The 19,585-nt window shown below is 40.7% G+C and overlaps 2 protein-coding genes across 3 annotated transcripts in view; both read right to left on the reverse strand.

Annotated features, from left to right (window-relative positions):
• The window catches only part of LOC146510843 (uncharacterized), a 38,511-nt gene extending 26,052 nt beyond the window's left edge, over positions 1-12,459 (reverse strand). The window contains exon 1 of one of the 2 annotated variants that reach the window (XM_085172711.1): positions 12,416-12,459. In XM_085172711.1, the coding sequence (XP_085028837.1) occupies positions 12,416-12,433 (18 nt within the window). In that variant the 5' untranslated portion in view covers positions 12,434-12,459. The remainder of the gene's footprint in view (positions 1-12,415) is intronic. The other variant, XM_085172710.1, reaches the window with a different exon arrangement.
• Positions 8,988-12,482, reverse strand: LOC146510844 (uncharacterized). Its single transcript, XM_085172697.1, has 4 exons — positions 12,416-12,482; positions 10,578-11,844; positions 9,724-10,212; positions 8,988-9,421 (listed from the first exon to the last, which is right to left on the reverse strand). Exons 1-2 carry the CDS (start codon positions 12,431-12,433, stop codon positions 10,579-10,581), a joined length of 1,284 nt encoding a protein of 427 aa, XP_085028823.1. The 5' UTR covers positions 12,434-12,482; the 3' UTR covers positions 8,988-9,421; positions 9,724-10,212; position 10,578.
• Between the last annotated feature and the right edge of the window lie 7,103 nt (positions 12,483-19,585).

The raw sequence follows: 19,585 nt of genomic DNA on the forward strand, positions 1-19,585 counted from the left end.
GACAACTCACATTCCCACCTATGGGTTCTATAAATATATAAAGGCAGATGAACAACCATTGATACCAGGCAACTATAAAATGTATATCTTGGCCCCAATGAGACTATTAACTCTCGCAGCACCGGGTGTTCGTAATTTTGGTTCAAGTGAATTGATAAACTTTTTGAAGGTAATTGACTCACACAGTTGTGTAGATATCCCAGTCCTGTTGTCTCGGGATGCATCACGCTGCCTTGCCTGGGGTTAGCTTCTGTTTTCTGGGGATGAGGGTTGAGTGTGCTCCCTTACCTTCTCAAGGTAAGCTAGGTTAGCCTTCTTGTGTGAGCTTTTCAAGTGCACTTTAAGGTTTGTGGGATTTTTTTCCCTTTAGAAATGTCCCTCATAATTTGTCTCTTTCCACTACAAGACACTTTATCCAAGTCATATTCAAAGTAATCCCAAATTGGACTCTGGCGCTTTCTCCTGACTTTTCCCGACATGAATCTGCGCGTGGACGGAGCAGCAACACAGACGACTCGACTAACGTACTTGCCGCCTGCTGGCATAAACTTCATTTTCACCCTTGACTATTGTATGACACGCACACATCAATGAAAACTAAACACATTTTTGCTATAAATTTAGTTAATTTTAGTTAGTTTTCCTTTTTTTGTTTTTATTTTTATTTCCGTTAACGAAAATGTTTTTTCACTTCTAGTTTTCGTTATTTCATTAGTTTTCGTTAACGATAATAACCTTGGTCAGAAGGAAAGTCGATAAAATAAATTAAAAATTTTGTATTGTTCGATACATATGCATACCGAACCGAAAGCACTGTATCGAACGATTCAATATCGATACGAGTATCGTTGCACCCCTAATATATATATATATATATATATATATATATATATATATACATATACATACACACACACACACACACACACATATATACACACATATATATACATACACACATACACACAGTGACACGACATTCTTTGTTGTGTCGCCGTAACGTAATCGGCCTACAAATGCGTCACAGGAAGATGCGGTTGCTGAATTTGGACGCGGCTACATACTGGAAACTGCTTCTTTTTCTTCGGGGTTTTACAGCAGCTGGCATCATTGTACATGTAGTGCTGCCATCTTCTGTTTCAGTCCGTTATTACAATCTTAAAACCTACTACTTAAATGTCAAATAAACACAGATTTGCAGCGTTTGTATGTGTGTTGTAACAGTTGCTGTTGTAATGCAGTGTATCTCCACATGACGGCGCCTCCTGTCTCATGACTGGTGTGTCACCCTCTTTTTGTTCTTCTTTGCACTCTCCCTGTAATGGATGCTCCCGTGTGTATGCAGACTAGTGTGCTCTCGAGTAATGTGTGGTAGAGGTAGCACTTTTATTTTTGATATTCTAAATAAATTAGTACTTTTGGAAGGTCAGAAACCGTTGCTCATTCGCTATCCACCTGTACACCTCTGGGGCTGGTAGTGATGTATCGGTCGCGAACGAAATGGCTCTTAGATCTTTGACATGAATGACGCGAGCCGGCTCCTTATCGCGAGCCGTGGGTTCCTCCCCCCTTTCTCTCACCCTCTCTCTCACACTTTTTTTCCGCTTCACTCCACACGCGAGCCTTGTGCTTGCATGGGAAGAGGGGGGAGGGGTGGTAGTTACACTCTCAGTAGCACAGGAACAGAGCGGGAGGGAGAGAGAGAGAAAGAGGATGATAAAGGATACAGAAAGTTTATTCATGCAGGCCCATATGACAGAGAATGTGCATCTTCTTTTTGTTTTCATATTTTAATTTATATTTAATTGTGTTGTGGTTTGCAGTGTTTTGTGTTGTTTTGTATCGGATCGGTCCATCTCTACTGACCTAAATTACTGGATGGGATATTGGCGAAAAATAAAAAATGTAATCCGATCCATTAAATATAAAAAAACCACCTCACAAAACTTGCTACACGCATAACTCGGCTCATAACTGTAGCACGTCGGAGCAGTATGCGTAACGTGATAGAGCAGCTGTATGTATTTGTAGCCTCGCTACCAAACCAGCATTTCATCTCGGATGAAGTTATTTCAGAGAGAAGTAAAGCAAGTGTGTAAGTTCATCTCTGAATGTTTGTAAAGCATTCCCACGTTAAGCTTAACAACCGATAAATGGAGCGACTGCCTCTTCTTGCTGCTACTTCAATCGTGAAACTGATTAATGATCAGCTGATCGGCTTTTCTGTCGCAAGTCCGTCTCTCTTGTCTCTCTCTTGTTTGTTTTTGGCCCACTTTGCACCAGAAAGAGGGAACCAGCTGGTTAGAAGTTATTTAATATTACTTTCTACACCAGGATCTTTTTCTACGTAGCTGACGGCTGGTAACTGTGCAGGGGCGGATCTAGCAAAGTTTAGCCAGGGGGCATTAACAGGGAGAGGGGGGCACAAAGAAATACTTTTCTTTCTTATTCTCATTTAAAATATCTAGCTTTAAAAAAATTATTATCGGAGTCTTACAACAAACAATTGATAGATTGATACATATATACCATCAGAACAGTGTACATCACTGTCACAACAGTGTTTGTTTTCAAAGGCTTTATGATTTTTCCTATAATGGTGGGCCAGTCTCTAGTCAAAATGCCCGGGACGATTTTTTTGTCCCAGTCCAGCTCTGTATGCAGCTCATCTGCAGTCTGGTGTTACCTACATCTTCCTATTCAGAAGGCAGAATTTCCGAGTTCTGAGTACAATCGAAAAGCAGGCTAGAATTATGCGATGGTCAACGACGGTCCAGGAGTGGGATTTCTCTCGTGGAAATGTGCACATTATTATTTCCTTTCTATTGGTAGGTGGCAAAATGCACTTGTGGCAAGTAAGCAAGCTAGAAGACTGGCAATCTTGCTGGGTATCCGGTTACGGAAGCAACACATTAACAAGAGAATTCTGAGTAAAACCAAAGTTACTTACCCTAGTAACTAGTTACTCTGAAAGTAACGAGTAACTTGAAGTAACTGAGTTACTTTTGATAGAAGTAACTAGTAATTAGTAATGTAACTAAAGTAACTTTAACAAAGAGTTTGTACGTGTTTTTTGGAGTTTGTATGTGCTTTGTCTCTAGGGGCCACCGCATATATTTATATATAAACATATATAAATAAAACCACTTTTTTTACATTAGCAATTTTTTTGTGCATAATTTTATATTGTTGTTAATAATAAATTAATTAAAGCAACAAAACAACCTAAAGAGCCGGTTCTTTTTAGTGAGCCGAGCCGAAAGAGCCGGTTCTCTAAAAAGAGCGGGAAATCCCATCACTAGCTGGCTTCATCTCCACCACAAGTTACAGTGTGCAAAAGCAAATGTGCCAGGCCTCAAAGACAAAGGGTGGTTTGCGCAACAAAAGCAGGAGGAGAATCGAGCATATGACCTGTAAAATTATCAGCAGGGGTGATTAACACCTCGGGACTTGCACCAGAAAATAAAAAAGTCAGCGATTTTAGTAGGCGTTGGGTTCAAGGGATTTATGCAAATTTGCAAAGGGTTAGTGAATCTAGTGTTGAGGTTAGCTCGGTGCTTACCTTTAGATGAGCCCACAAACCGAGAGAAACTCCGTGGTGAAGCTGGAACTCTTTCCAAACAAAGGAAACAGATCAGGGAGCAGAGACCCACGTGGTTCACGCTGATCGCAGCTACGATCCAGGAGACAAGGGTGGGCAGATCGATGCAGATATCGATCCAAACGTTGGTAGTGGTATATGATCGATACTTTGTTTGTTTCTCTTCTCTGGGTTCACTATTTTACTCGCTGCGGATGAAGAAGCAGCTCTGTCTGTGCGAACACCTCTTCTTACACGGCAGACTCACTTTGCTCCGCCCCCTTCTTCTGCCCTGCTGGGATTTGATACTGTGCCGTCACGTGACTCGGCTGCACACGGAAAACGCATTTGGACTGAAGAGAGAGAGGGAGATACAGGAACAACACATGGAGATATTTTACGGCTGTAAATGAAAATGCTGGAGAACAGAAGGAAAGCTTGTCAGCACCTAAAGCCACAGGGCACCACACAAGCTGTAGAGTTCAGCTTATTTTTTCACACCCCAGTTAAATGCTTTGACTGAATTCTCACTGCACACACTCAAACTTAGTGTTTGTGTACACTGTGGACATTATAACCTGACACTGATCAGTGCTGCTCTGACGATCACACTCACATCCATGTAATCATTTAACTGGGATGATCTGGATTTACTGCACAATGCTGAATGTGTCCTTACAGTACAGGGAATAACTCTGTCTGTGTTCCTGTAGAGAAACTCTGGGTTTGTGTGCTGACGAGCATCACTCACAGTACGTTACGAAAGCTCACTCATACCTTTCCAGATCTGACAAATTCAAAAAGATGCTGAAACCTTTGGAACATCATAAACTACACATTGTTGTACTCTTTTAGGATGGAACAGCTTTCAGATTTATTTACTCTTAAAGAATAAAAGATCTTTTTAAGAAATTTGCATTCAAGAGGAGAATGTTTAAACTGCTTCCTCACATCTGCTTCATGAATATGAAGGGTTGTAGTGGAAGATGGTGGTGTGAAATCCTCATAGCTGTGGAGTGAGGAAGGGGCTTCTTTGGCTCTGTGCTGGTGGGAGTGGGGAGGTGTGGGGGATGATGGACCAAAGTGTCTCTATTGTTGGGGAAGGTGGAGGTGTCAAGGCTGCTTGGTGTCTCATCAAACCGGCAGTAAAAGTCGTTGAGGGTGTTGGCCAGCAGCAGGTCGTCAGTGGAGTGGGGCTGTGTGCTTATATCCTTACTCTCATTTCCCTTAGCGTATCTGTAACATGCAACTTCTGTCGGTGCTGTGCTACTGGAAACTGAATTTCCCAGAGGAACCGACCCGAGCGATTAATAAAGGTCCATCCATCCATTGGACATTTGCACACATGCTTAAGAATTGCATTGATACCATTTCCTCTAAAGTAAAATTCTAGCTGCACATGTCCATGAAAATTTCTCCCACTGAAATTAGAGCCAGCACTGTTTTGCAGTATGTTTTAAGTTACATTGTTTTGAGTTTGTCATACATATTTACTGCACAGTTTAAAGCTTTTCTGAATATTGAGTCTTTTTGTGGTGAATTGTTTGTACCAAAATAATTGATTCTGTTCATCTGGACGTGGCGTTTTCAGTGTTGCAAGTGACTTCTTCAATCTCAGCTGACTGCAGGTTTTCCAAACCTAGTAAACAGTACATTTGCACAATGACGAAAACAGCCCACTGAATGAACAATGAGCTGTAAGATAAGTTTCTTCATCATTAATATGCAAATCATGACCATTGATCAACAGCCACTGATCAAATTCCATGAGTACCATTCACAGAGAGTTGGGGAATGGCTGCAATCCCAGCATTGTAAGATGGTGAAAGATGTACCCTTAGGGTTAGGGGCTCCAGATTGGATCATGGAGGTAGTGGACCCCTGCCCTGCAATAATACATACAAACCCCAACAATCCCTTTGGTGACAGTGGGGAGGAAAATCTCCCTTTTAACAGGAAGAAACCTCCAGCAGAACCAGGCTCAGGGAGGGGCGGCCATCTGCCACAGGCGGTTGGGGTGAGAGAAGGAAGACAGGAGAAAGACATGCTGTGGAAGACAGACAGAGATTAATAACAAGTATGATTCAATGCAGAGAGCTCTATTAACACATAGTGAGTGAGAAAGCTGACTGAGGAAGAAATACTCAATACATCATGGGAATCCCCCAGCAGCCTACACCCATTGCAGCATAAATAAGGGAGAATTCAGGGTCACCTGGTCCAGCCGTAACTATATGTTTTAGTAAAAGGGAAAGTTTGAAGCCTAATCTTAAAAGTAGAGATAGTGTCTGCCTCACCAATCCCAACTGGAAGCTGGTTCCACAGAAGAGGGACCTGAAAACTCAAGGCTGTGCCTCTCACTCTACTTTTAAACAACAACTAAGCCCTGTCAGTACTCTTGCTGCAGCATTTTGGATTACCTGCAGGCTTCTCTGGGAGTTTTTAGGACATCCTGATAATAGCAAATTACAGTAGTCCAGTCTAGAAATAATAAATGCATGGAGTAGTTATTGAGTGTCACTCTGACAGGATATTTTGAGATGTTTAGAGATATTGCACATATGAAATAAAGTAGCCTGTGATGGCTAAAACCATGGCCACACTCTAAAGTCGGTAACTCTTGTGTATTTTAATTCCTTCATTTGAACACAATCACACACTTTAGTTTCTAATAAGTTTACTGATTGGTAGTGATGGCTTCCTTGAAGCTGACGGTGCGTGTATCAAAAAAATCAACACACTGCTTCAGAAGCTCTGTGTCAAAGCTTGATTCGTTTGGCCAGAGTCACGTGATCAGTGACGTCCGAAGCTTCATTTAGAACGTGACTGCTTTGGTATCTGATTCAATGGTTTATAAGGAAGTGAGTCATTCGCAGGATTTGTGATGAGTGTTTTGATGGTGACAGGAAGCAAACCACTGATCACTGATCATCAACCACTGATATGGAGCCAGCGAGGAAGAGAGGAGGTTCTGTTGTGTGGGAGTATTTTGAGTAGATTTTGGTCATTCGGGTGGGTTTTCCAGCTTTGTATTCTGGCTGTTTGCTTTTGTTTTGTGCGTGTTTATTTTATCTGGAAACGGGAAAAACGTAAAATGTCAAAAATATAAATACCATTAAATAACTTTAGAAAGACTTCTGTTTGACTCGTTACATTTAATGTTATAAAAATATATATTTTATTGTGTAATTAATCTTAAAATGTTAGTCTGCCAAATGTGCAGCAATTTAATGTATTTATTCTCTTTAGCTGATAGTTTGTGGGGCCCAGGTAGACTGTATAACTGCATCTCTACCAGTTTCTCTGCACTCCAGCCTCTTCTGTTCCACATGAAGGGATTTTCCTTAATGCAGGAGAAATTATCTCCACGAAAAGGAACAGGTTCGGCCATCGCACAGTGGAACAAATTTTCTTCTTAAATAAAAATGAAAAAGGGTTACCTTAAATGCATCATGTTTTTAATTTGCAAGTTCATAAGCATTTTCCCTTTCCAGTTCACAATCCAGTCTCCCCCCAGGTCAAAAATATGTATAGGAAAATTTCCCCAATATAATATTATTTATAAATACACCCATCTAGCGATTAATTGCATAAGTAATGGAAGCAGGACCTCACAGCAGAAGCATACTCCATAATGTGTTGTACATTATTATATGTATATTATATGTAACGAAGCCACAAGCAAAGAAAGACCACACCAAGGTGCATATTTAAACAAGGAGAGTTTACTGGTTAAAATTGTTTATTACACAAACAAAACACATTTTTTTAACCCCCCAAAAATACACGTTCAAAGCTACACAACAGTGGCCCAATATCACTCAGAATTCCACTCTGTAGTGGGCAATCATTATGAAGCAGTTGGTTTTGTTTTGTGGATTCAAGCTGCTCTTCTTATTTTTGGCCACCAGATGTCACCAGAGAGGACTGTGTTGAAAAGCTTCGAGTAATGAACTGTTTTTCAATACAAGCTTCAGAAAGCTTCATTTGGCCATCACTACTGATTGGTTTGGATGCTTTAGTTCTATTTGTAAGCACGCACATTTAGTTTACTTATGTATTCATACCTTTTCATTACTTAGTTGGATTTTTGACTAACATTGATCTGGGGAGTTGCCAGACAAAAGGTGGTGGCCTGGGTTTAAAGCCCTTAAATACAAACAGCGATAATTGGACTGTACCACCACTTCCTGGTGAAGGGTGTTTTCTTTAATTTAAAGCAAAGTATTTGTACTTAATGTTTGAGTTTAGGGTTTAGTAGTTTTGAATTCCTTTTTTGGTGTTAGTTTATTAACAAACCAGACTATACTGCATTGTTTGTTGTTTACGATTGTGTTTTGTTTAGTTACTCCTCGTGTGTCATAGTGGTCTGATCAGACATTATATTTACCCTTCTGTGCCATTTCATGTTTAGGTCAGTTATGTTTGTTAAGTTTGCAGTTCTTTGCCTGAGTTCAGTTTTGTTTCTTTGGCCGTTTTTATGAGCTCAACATTAATTACTTTAGAAATTATAATTTTTGGGTTAAATGAATGAAAACCCTATTTTTCTAATAATTCTTGTGACTCCTCCTTCTTTTTCAACTTGGTCCATCACACAGCCCTAAATATTTGTTTAATGTCCTGGTCAAATATTACTCCAAGGTGTTACTGGAGGCCAAGGTAATGCCATCCAGAGCAAGTATCTGGTTAGATACCATATTTCTAGGTATTGTAGGCCAAGTATAATCAGCAGCAGAAAGTTAGAGGTCACCCAGGTCTTTATATGTGTGTCATCTGGCTTCATTCCATTATTGTAAATTTAAATGTTATTATCAAATGATCAGACCAGAGAGGGTTTACAGAAAACACTGTTAAATGTTCAGTTTCTATGTCATATGTTAAAACAAGTTCTAGAGTGTGATTAATGTGATGGGTGGGTTACTTTACATTCGAGATCAAGAAAAGTGGACAAGAAAAGATTGAGACCAATCAGTCCAGGCAACATTTTTCAATCTCTGCAACTTTCAGATTTTAGGGGCAGAGTTTGTCTTAAACAACATAAAGCATGGATCCATCCTGCTGCTGGTGTAATAGCGTGGAGATGTTTGGTTGGCACAATTTGGGTCCCTTAGTACCAACTGACATCATTTACAGACCACAGCCTACCTGAGTCTCAGTCCAATAGAGCACCTTTGGGATGTGGTGAAATAAGATTCACATCATGGACGTCCAGCCGAAAGATGTCAATATAGACCAACAACTTCTGAAGAGAGGCAGTGCCAACAAAGGAAACTCTGATAAACTGAGCAAATCAAACCACAACTTTAAAAGATCATTTTCCAAAATTAATCTTTTTATATCTTAAACACAAATCAGAATTTTTAGTACCTACAGCAACTTTGTTAAAATATAAAATATTTTAAAGATCTTATTTTTTCATAAATTTCAGGTCAGAATTTTCAGCAAGCTGCAGGAACCCTGTTCAGTGTCAGAACAGCCAAGTCTCCTCTGATAAACCTCCATCTGTGTCACTGAGAACATTTGTCACGTCAGTTTTTGGTTTGATATACAGGAAATGACATCATGGATCAAACTCTTTGTCATTAAACTATTTCTTTATTTAACATTTCAAATTCTGGTTTAACTGTTGAAGGATTTCATAACACAAACAACCTGACAAAAAAAAAATCCAACAAAAACATCTTCAGAACACATGAATCAAAATACATTCAATAAAAACATAATCAGAGGAAACAGATGTTTGCTGGAACAAAGCAAACCACTCAACACGAACACTACAGTAGAACAGTTTAGAAAGCTTAAAATGTAACAAGAGGCACATTCATAGCTGCCTCATCAGATCTTTACAGGGGGTGGCTGTAGCTCAGGTGGCAGAGCGGATCAGCCTCTAACCAGAAGGTCAGTGGTTCAATCCCAGGCTGCTCCAGTCTGCATGCCAAATATCCTTGGGCAAGATACTAACCCCATGTTGCTCTCCGATGCATCCATCGGAGTGTGAATGTGTATGAATGTTAGATACTTAAGCTTAGAAGTGCTTGTGTGAATGGGTGTGATTGGGTGAATGAATTAGCTGTATAAAGCGCTTTGAGTGCTCGGACAGAGTAGAAAAGCGCTATATAAGAACCAGTCCATTTACCATTTACCATTACAGGAGATTCACTGTGAACTCTGTGGAGCCTGATCTCAAGGGTTTTGAGTCTGACCCTGAAACCAGAAGAGGATCTTTCTGTCTCTGCAGATTCACAGAGATGGGAGTGATCACGCTGATGTTTGCACAGAGCAGACAATGAGGTGAATATTTTGGCACATTAGTAACAGTGAAAGAGTTTATTAGTAACGTGGGATCGTTTGTGTTTGGAGTATGAAGTGAAATTCCTGAAACTCTTGTCACACTGATCTCAGAGATGTGTTTTAACGCCACTGTGAATACGTTCATGTTTTTTTAAGATACTTGTTGTGGGGAAGCCTCTCCCACATTCTTTGCAGTAGTTCATTTTTTCTCCAGTGTGTCTACGTTGATGTAGTTTTAGGGTCTTTTGATGACTGAAAGTTTTTCCACAAAGGTCACAAAAAAAGTCTTTCCCACAGCGATGACAGGGTTGAGAACTGGATCCATCTGTGTCGCTCTGCTTCTAAACAAAGACACAAACACAGTGTAAGTCAGTCCTTCAACATTTTCATCCTGAACATAAATTCTGAAATAAAGAGCATCTCTGCCAAAGTCCAATTACATTTTACTGTTTACATTATCACACTCAGCTCAATTTAATGTGCTGTAAAAACGATAAGAGTAAAAACATTAAATTAATACTAGTTTAATGCTACAATAACAGTAATATAATCCTCAAACACTATCACTAAAAACCTGTGATTAGAGTCTGAATAATCATTCAGAGGTGTTTATCCATGCAGTAAAATTGCTAACATGCTAACACAATTTGATGAGCAGAGTTGTTTCAAACAGTCGGGCTGACAAGATAAAAATATAAACACTTACCTCACAGTAACTCCACTTGTAGAGTATTTCTGGTGTGGATCTGTTGGTGTGCTTTCAGGTAACGTGGAGATTTAAAAGTCTTCTCACACAGGTCACATTTATATAGTCTCTCCTCAGAATGGGTAAACATGTGATGTTGTAACTGTGTGCCTGTTAAACATAGTTTACCACACTGATCACAGCTGTACACATCATGTCTGGTGTGAATGCGTAGGTGTATATTTTGGTTCCCTATCTGGCTGAAAGTTTTTCCACAAATGTCACAGCTGTATGCCTTAATTCCAGAGTGGGTAACTAGATGACTCTGTAAGCTCTTACTGTGAGTAAAAGCTCTGCCACACTGATCACAGGTGTACGCTTTAACTCCACTGTGGATGAGTTGGTGTTTTTTTAAGTTTCCAGACTGCGTAAAAGACTTTCCACACTCGTGACAGCTGAATGGTCTCTCTCCACTGTGGATCAGTTGGTGTGTTTTTAAGTGTCCAGAGTGGGTAAAAGACTTTCCACACTCGTCACAGCTGAACGGTCTCTCTCCAGTGTGGATGAGTTGGTGTGTTTTTAAGTGTCCAGAGTGGGTAAAAGACTTTCCACACTCGTCACAGCTGAATGGTCTCTCTCCAGGTTGGATGAGTTGGTGTGTTTTTAAGCTTCCAGATTGGGTAAAAGACTTTCCACAGTCTCCACAGCTGAACGGTCTCTCTCCAATGTGGATGAGTTGGTGTGTTTTTAATTTTCCAGACTGGGTAAAAGAATTTCCACACTCGTCACAGCTGAACGGTCTCTCTCCAGTGTGGATGAGTTGGTGTCTTTTTAAGTGTTCAGACTGGGTAAAAGACTTTCCACAGTCTCTACAGCTGAACGGTCTCTCTCCAGTGTGGATGAGTTGGTGTGTTTTTAAGTGTCCAGAGTGGGTAAAAGACTTTCCACACTCGTCACAGCTGAATGGTCTCTCTCCAGTGTGGATGAGTTGGTGTGTTTTTAAGTTTGAAATCTGCGTAAAAGACTTTCCACAGTCTCCACAGCTGAACGATCTCTCTCCAATGTGGATGAGTTGGTGTGTTTTTAATTTTCCAGACTGGGTAAAAGACTTTCCACAGTCTCCACAGCTGAATGGTCTCTCTCCAGTGTGGATGACCTGATGACGTTTTAGATTAGCCTTCAGAGTAAAATCCTTCCGACACTCGTCACAGCTGTATTTTTTCTCTCTCTTTCTTCTGTGAAGTTTGTCGGCCTCCTGAGAGCGCTGACTTCTCGCTCCACGTTGGTCCTGCAGTGACAGAGGCAGTGAGTTGTGGGAAACACATTATTCTAACCGGGCTTTTATTAGTGGTACTTTGTGCAAAGATTTTATTAAATAAGTAGTTATACTCATTTTCATACACTCATTGCAAATATGCTCATGAGAGATGGCATTGAGTCTTTTGAGGGTCAAACACGCTTACAGACAAAGATAAATATTCAACTTGTTTCTAGGGCAAAGGTGAGAGACATTTGGCCTGTAAAGTGCCCGTACACCTGTTCAGTGAGATTAGCACAGGATCATATACACACACATATATATACACACACACACACATACACACACACACACACACACTTACTTTAACGTCTGGCTTTAAACTACATTAATTAATTAATAAATTTGATTAATACACCTTTATTGAAATATCTGCTATGGTGTGGTCTCCCTTTGCTTGCGACTTCTTGATGTTTGTAAACACAATAGAGCAAAAAATCCATAGTATATAATAATATACGACACAGTCATATAACAGGTTGGGAGTATGAGAGTTTTAGACGTGACTGATTATTTGGTGAAACTGTGATATTTTCCTCACCTTCTGTGTTGAGCTCATTGTTTCCTCTGTAGTGACTCAGCTGAGTCCAGATGGCTGAAAATGTTCTCACTCTGATTGGTTGCAGAAATCTTGTGAGACGTGTTGTGCTGCAAAGTGAGGAAACTCTCACTCACTTATACTTCAGGAGGAACTTTGTGACATTGGCTCTAATATTGTAAGCAGCCCTTTACTATGACAGGGCCAGAAAGTCCTATTTGAAGGTTTGGGAGAAGGACCATGTTAAAGGTGGATTGGGGTTTATGATACAGGTAAGGCTGTGAGAGCCTGAGAAGGTGTCCTGAATGAACCTCTAAAACCAGTTTTCAGCTAACGACTCTGCTTCAGTCTGGAAAACAGCAACTACGAGTTTAAAGACTCCATCAACAATTCACACCCAGCAACAGCCTGAACAGCTCCTCCTGTGGTTTCCACAAACAGGGACAGACCTGTTACTCCCCCACCCCACACTTTCAACTGCTCCAGCCCCCCACCATTCATAATAACAGGGGCCCATACCTGATCACCACTTCACAAGTCTCTCCAGCCCCCATGATGCCTCTCTCCAAACTCCACCATCCCCCAAAGTTTGATTCTGTTCATCTGGAAGTTTTCAGTGGGAGAAATTTTCATCACTCATCCAGGTGACTTCTTCAGTCTCAGCTGACTCCAACCTTATAAACACTACATTTACATAATGACTGAAACTAGCACCACTGAAGGAATAATGGGCTGGGAGGTCAGTTCCTTCATCATTAATATGCAAATTCTCATGACCATTGATCAACAACCAGCTATTTGACAAATGCTGTGATTGCAGCCATTCCCCAAACTGTTCGTGAAAGGTACTCATGGTCATTGATCAATGAGCTTTTATCAGTGAAAAGACTTTTCTGCTCCAACTTCTCCCAGCATGCTGAGCTAATGATTAGTTGGTGTTTTTCTCCAAACACTCTCTCATTCTTCTCTCAACGTGTTCACAATAAACTGAACAGACACCGAGGAGAGCAGCAGAAGACCTCATTCAGGAGCTAAACTCAGCACGAACTGAACTCACAGTAAAGTTAGCTCGGTGCTTACCTTTAGATGAGCCCACAAACCGAGAGAAACTCCGTGGTGAAGCTGGAACTCTTTCCAAACACAGGAAACAGATCAGGGAGCAGAGACCCACGTGGTTCACGCTGATCTCAGCTACGATCCAGGAGACAAGGGTGGGCAGATCGATGCAGATTTTTATCCAGACGTTGGTAGTGGTTTTTGATCGATGCTTTGGTTTGTGTCTCTCCTGTTGATTCACTTCTTTACTCGCTGTGGATGAAAAAGCAGCTCTGTCTGTGCGAACACCTCTTCTCATGCGGCAGACGCACTTTGCCCCGCCCCCTTTTTCCTGCCCTGCTGGGATTTGTTACTGTGAGGTCACGTGACTCCGCTGCACACAGAAAATGCATTTTTGCTGCAGAGAGAGTAGTGCTGGGATTTCTGGCTCTTTTTAGAGAACCGTCTCTTTCGGCTCGACTCACTAAAAAGAGCCGACTTTTTCGACTCCGAACCGGCTCTTCAGGTTGTTTTGTTGCCTTAATTAATTTATTATTAACAATAATATAAAATTATGCAGAAAAGTAATTACTAATGTAAAAACAAGTAGTTTTATTTATATATGTTTATATATAAATATATGTGGTGGCCCCAAGAGACAAAGCACGTACAAACTCCAAAACACATTTCTAGCGTTAACTGAACTTGCAAAGCAGAGCTACTAGATCACTTAAATTACACAATTGAAACCATGTGTGTATTGTTTGTGTATTTATAGACAAGCACTCATATATATTCAAATAATTTAAAAAAATATGTTCATTTACCTGTTACTACCACACACCAAATCCGGTCGTTGGTACTTCCTGGCTTGTGTAGCCACTATGTAACAAAAGCTCAACACTGCCCCCTAGCATCCTGGAGCACTTCTGTTGTCTTTTGTAAGTGTTTTGAAGTTTGTACGTGCTTTGTCTCTAGGCGCCACCGTAAATATACTTTTATTTATTCACTCCACATAAAATGTAATAAATAAATCATATAATAGGGCTTTGGAGCGTGATGTCACGGGGGTGGGCGTGGAAAGGATTTTGGCCTGATCCGCCATTTTCGGGGTCTAAGAGCAAGCGACGAAGGAGCGAAAGCACAGCAATGGTTCGTACTTGCTGTGTGGTCGGCTGCAATGTTCGATCTTACGATCGGCACGGGAATAAGCTTGGGTTGTCTTTTTATGCTTTCCCAACCTGGAAGCAATATCAAGGAGCTCATGTATCGGATGTTACCAAACGAAGGCGTCGAGCCTGGATAGCAGCCGTGAGACGAGCTGATATCAAGTTCTGTTCCATCTCCCCATATCACTTGGTGTGCTCCAGACATTTTCATTCCGGTAAGTGCTAGATATGTTCATATCACACTTTATAGCTGAATAATATTATCGTTGGTGGTCTCGGAAGTTATAGAAATTGCGATCAAACATGAATGGAGTGACTTTGCAGACATATGTGCTATGTAAAGATTCGCTAATTCTTTTGCACAACTGTAGGGAAGCCTGCCTATGAAATGGATCAAACAAATCCAGACTGGGTACCAACGCTACACATGGGGCACTCCGAAATCCGAACATCACAGTCAGACCGTCACAGGAGGCGAACACAACGGCAACAAAAAAAGCACTAGTAGGAGGTAAACAACAACCGCACCCCCAACCACAGTCTCTTATTTTAAAAGTTGATCTTAGTCAATTAACACAAACATTTGAGTATTCATACTGCCTTAATGTATAAACCACTTTAAAATTCCCTTGTGTATTTGCACTCTTTTTATTGGACAGGCTTTCACAATGGAGCTGCAGAATGTGAAGGTGAAGCCCCAGCAGAAGTTACCACAGGAGAGCAGCCAGAGATGGACACCGCAGGAGAGCAGCCAGAGATGGACAGTGCATCAGATAAACACATCACAGAGCAATGTGGAATACTTAACAAGCTGTTACCAGGGGATGTAGTTTTGGCTGACAGAGGCTTTGACATCAGAGATGCGGTGGGAATGATGTGTGCGGAGGTTAAGATCCCAGCATTTACAAGGGGCTTCTGTCAACTAGATGCCAAGGACATAGAAAATACACGAGCCATTGCACACCTAAGAATCCATGTCGAGCGAGTAATTGGCAGTTTGTGCAACAAGTTCAAAATGCTACATACCACCATGCCAATCCGTCCTCTTCTTCCATGTGAGGGTGAAGACGTTACCTTCATTAATAAAATTGTGAGGGTGTGTTGTGTTTTGGTTAACATGTGCCCTAGTGTGGTAGTGAAACCAGGCACACATGAGACTTGTACTTGTTAATTAATAATTGTGAAAACTCTCAGTATGTCTCTGAAGACAGTACTAGTAAAACCTTTTTTTTATGTGTTATTGTATGAACACACTGACATTACGTTATGTAACCATTTCTGTACCTGTTTCACTAAAATGACGTTATAATAAAAGCAAGATAACAAATAACTGTATTTCACTCTTTATTTTACAGTTTGACAATTGTTACATGGTAAGTGCTGCAGGTTTGAAATCAAGTTATACATATTTCAATGCACTTCTGACAGAAAACTAGACACCAGAAGGAAAAACTTTGTGACCACTCGCGGCTGCATTTCTGACAGTCTTTGTGCCACGGATCCTCACTGTTGCCTCCACTTTAAATAGAAGTGCAGCGACATGGGTGCAGGTCTCAGCAACTCCGGCCATACAGGTGCAGTGTGCAGCTTCGACCTTCCCCGTGGTGCTTACAATTACCCATGGTCGTAATGCAGGTTCATTCAATCTTTGGGAGTGCAGTACCTGTAACATACAAGGACAAGGTTGACAATAAATGAAATGAGACAGGGAGGACACGAATTGGCGTTAATAATTTGCCCGATTATCAGTGTTAATTTGCATCTACTTTACAATTATGGGCACATAATATGATAACGATATTTTAGCAGTTCGATGATAAATGTATAACATTAATTATGGTGGGGGGTGGAAAATGGCTATTACACTTGATGCGCTTCAGCTGACTTACCTTGGTATGAATGACGACGTACTCAGAGTTTGGCGGCTTGAAAATACCCAAATCTTGCACCCAGCCGTTGGTAAATTGGATGTGCGCCTCCAGTGACTTGTAATTTCGGAACTGGTTCGCTGTGTAGGCGCTTACTCCACAAACAAGATAGGCGAAGACATCGGGGTAGGACAGTGGCAGTAGGTCGTCTGGGTCTTTACTCCACTGCCGTATTTCGTACGGGTCCAGATTTGCGATGCACTCTATTTTTTTCAAGTAACGCTGCTTCACCTCTGGACGCAATCGGTCTCTATACCGTCCGTTTTCTTTTGAGCTGCTTTTAAGCATGATTCTTGTCGTCGTCGTTCCAGCAAAGTGGATTCGTAGACCCCGAAAATGGCGCTGCGCTCCCATAATGCATTGCGGTGTGACGTCAACTCCAAAGCCCTATACAAAAAACAAATATTTACATTTCAACTTTTAACTATTTAAATTTTCAGCTTTTTCCTTTTAAAGAAATTTAAAGTGAAACAACACAAAACACTGCAAACCACAACACAATTAAATATAAATTAAAATATGAAAACAAAAAGAAGATGCATATTTTCTGTCATATGGACCTGCATGAATAAACTTTCTGAATCCTTTATCATCTGCAACTGAAAATAGTTGTGGATGATTACTATACCTTTCTCGTTGTTGTCCCTGGCTCTCTCTCTCTCTCCCTCCTGCTCTGTTCCTGTACTACTGCGACTGTAACTACCGCCCCTCCCCCCTCTGCCCAGCGCAAAGCACAAGGCTCGTGAGAGAAAGAAAAAACAAACAAAACACGGCTCCCAATAAGTAGCCGGCTCGCGTCGTTCACATCAAAGATCGGGCTCTAAGAGCCATTTCGTTCGCGACCGACACATCACTAAGACAGAGAGAAAGAGGAGCAATGTGTGGAGATATTTTATGGATGTAAATGAAAATGCTGGAGAACAGCTGGAAGGCATGTCAGCGCCTAAAGCCAGAGGGGACCACAACAAGCTGTAGAGTTCAACTTTCAGCTCGTTTGTTTGCAGGGTTGTAAAATGGGCAGCATAGTGGCTCAGGCCTGACAGGAGGAATGAGCCACTCAGCCTCTTCCTGTGAGCACTTTGCATGTTCTCCTTATATTTCTCAGTTTTCTGTGGGTACTTTTTCAGCTATCCAAAAACATGCACCTCAACTGGAAACTCAAAGTGAAAAGCTGACTTAGTTTGGAAATAAAAGAGATCCTTTAAAGATTTAACCAATGCTAATTTTTGATTTTATCCAAAACATGTCTAGTTGATGGTAAAGGACTGAACAGGTCTCCAGGAAATCTAATCAACTTCTACATGGATGTTTTACTGGATAGATTTGACACAAAGGAGCACAGTAGTTCCATAACCCAGTTGTCCTCCAATAATTTCCACCTACACAGATATGAAAGCTGATTTTTTAGGATGGTTCTTTGTCACTCCTCAGTGTGCTGAACACGTAAAGATAGCATCCCTACAGACGACAGTTTGCTGAGTGAGACTTTCTGTAAAAAAAAGTTCTTTCATTTAAGATCTCGAGCTCTGCTCATTAGAACAAGAGAACAATGACAATGAATCAGAGCATTTGGGCCCTGCAGGGATTTGACACTAGGATCTCTGTTTAGTTACATCAGTGATGGAAATTTCAAAAGATTTTAGATTCAAAAATTAGCATTGGTTGAATCTTTAAATGGTCTCTTTTATTTTCAAACTAAGTCAGTTTTCAGTGGGTGACTTTGAGTTTCCAGTTGAGCTGCATGTTTTGGATAGCTGGAAAAGTAACTTTTTTTTGTGCAAAATAAATAAATCAAGTCCGGTTTTACTCTCATATTGTCCAGCTTTCGGATTAGTTGTCTTCTTTCAATATCATACTTCTGACAATGCAATAAAACATGTTGTATTATTTCCTGTTCCCTACTGCAGTCACACTCCCCTGTACAGTGTTTTCCTATTAAAAGTGTGCTATTAAAACCAGTGTGTCCCAATCTAAGTCGAGATATAACCGTCTACTTTCTCCTGTTTCATCCTGTACTTCTCATGTCTCCCACTTTCCTTTGGATTTTGTAAAACCATCGCCCTTTCCTCTCTTCCCTCCATTGCTTTTGCCACCTTTCCTTCATTTTGTGTTGTATTCTACTCTTAATCTCCGTCCTACTAGCACTAATAATCATATCTGTTACTCCTCTTTCTCACTCTCTGCAGCTCTGTGCCTGCAGATGAGTCACGTGACCGCACAGTAACAAGTCACAGCAGGACAGGAAGAAGGGGAAAAGTGAGTCTACCACATAAGAAGAGGTGTTTGCACAGGCAGAGCTGCTTTTTCATCCACAGCGAGTAAAGTAGTGAACTCAGAGGAGCGAAACAAACTATTAGTGATGGCCAAATGAAGCTTTCTGAAGCTTGTATTGAAAAACGGTTTATTACTCGAAGCTTTTCAACACAGTCCTCTCTGGTGACATCTGGTGGCCAAAAATATGAAGAGCAGCTTGAATCCACACAATAAAACCAACTGCTTCATTATGATTGCTCACTCTACGGAGCGGTGTCCTGTCTGATATTGGGCCGCTGTTGTGTTGCTTTGAACGTGTATTTTTTGGGGTTAAAAAAATGTGGTTTATTTGTTAAATAAAAAATTTTGACCAGCAAATTTTCCTTGTTTAAACATGCACCATGGTGTGGTCTTTCTTTGCTTTTCACTTCTTGATGTTGGTAAATACAATAATTGGAAAACACCACGTTACATATAACATACATATAATAATGTACAACACACGATGGAGTATGTTTCTGCTCTGAGGTCCTGCCTCCATGCACTTATGCAATTCATCGCAATATGGGTGTATTTATCAATAATATTATATTGGGGAAATTTTCCTATACATATTTCTGACCTGGGGGTAGAATTGATTGTGAAATGGAAAATGCTTATGAACTTGCAAATTAAAAACATGATGCTTTTAACCCTTGGATGCACAACCTACCAATACCTACACTCTTCCACGAGTGGGGTCAAAAATGACCCCAAATAAAATCAATGCATTTTGCTATAAACTCGGT

The sequence above is a fragment of the Neolamprologus multifasciatus genome, chromosome 9, assembly GCF_963576455.1.
Source record: "Neolamprologus multifasciatus chromosome 9, fNeoMul1.2, whole genome shotgun sequence".
NCBI classification, from domain to species: Eukaryota; Metazoa; Chordata; class Actinopteri; order Cichliformes; family Cichlidae; genus Neolamprologus; species Neolamprologus multifasciatus.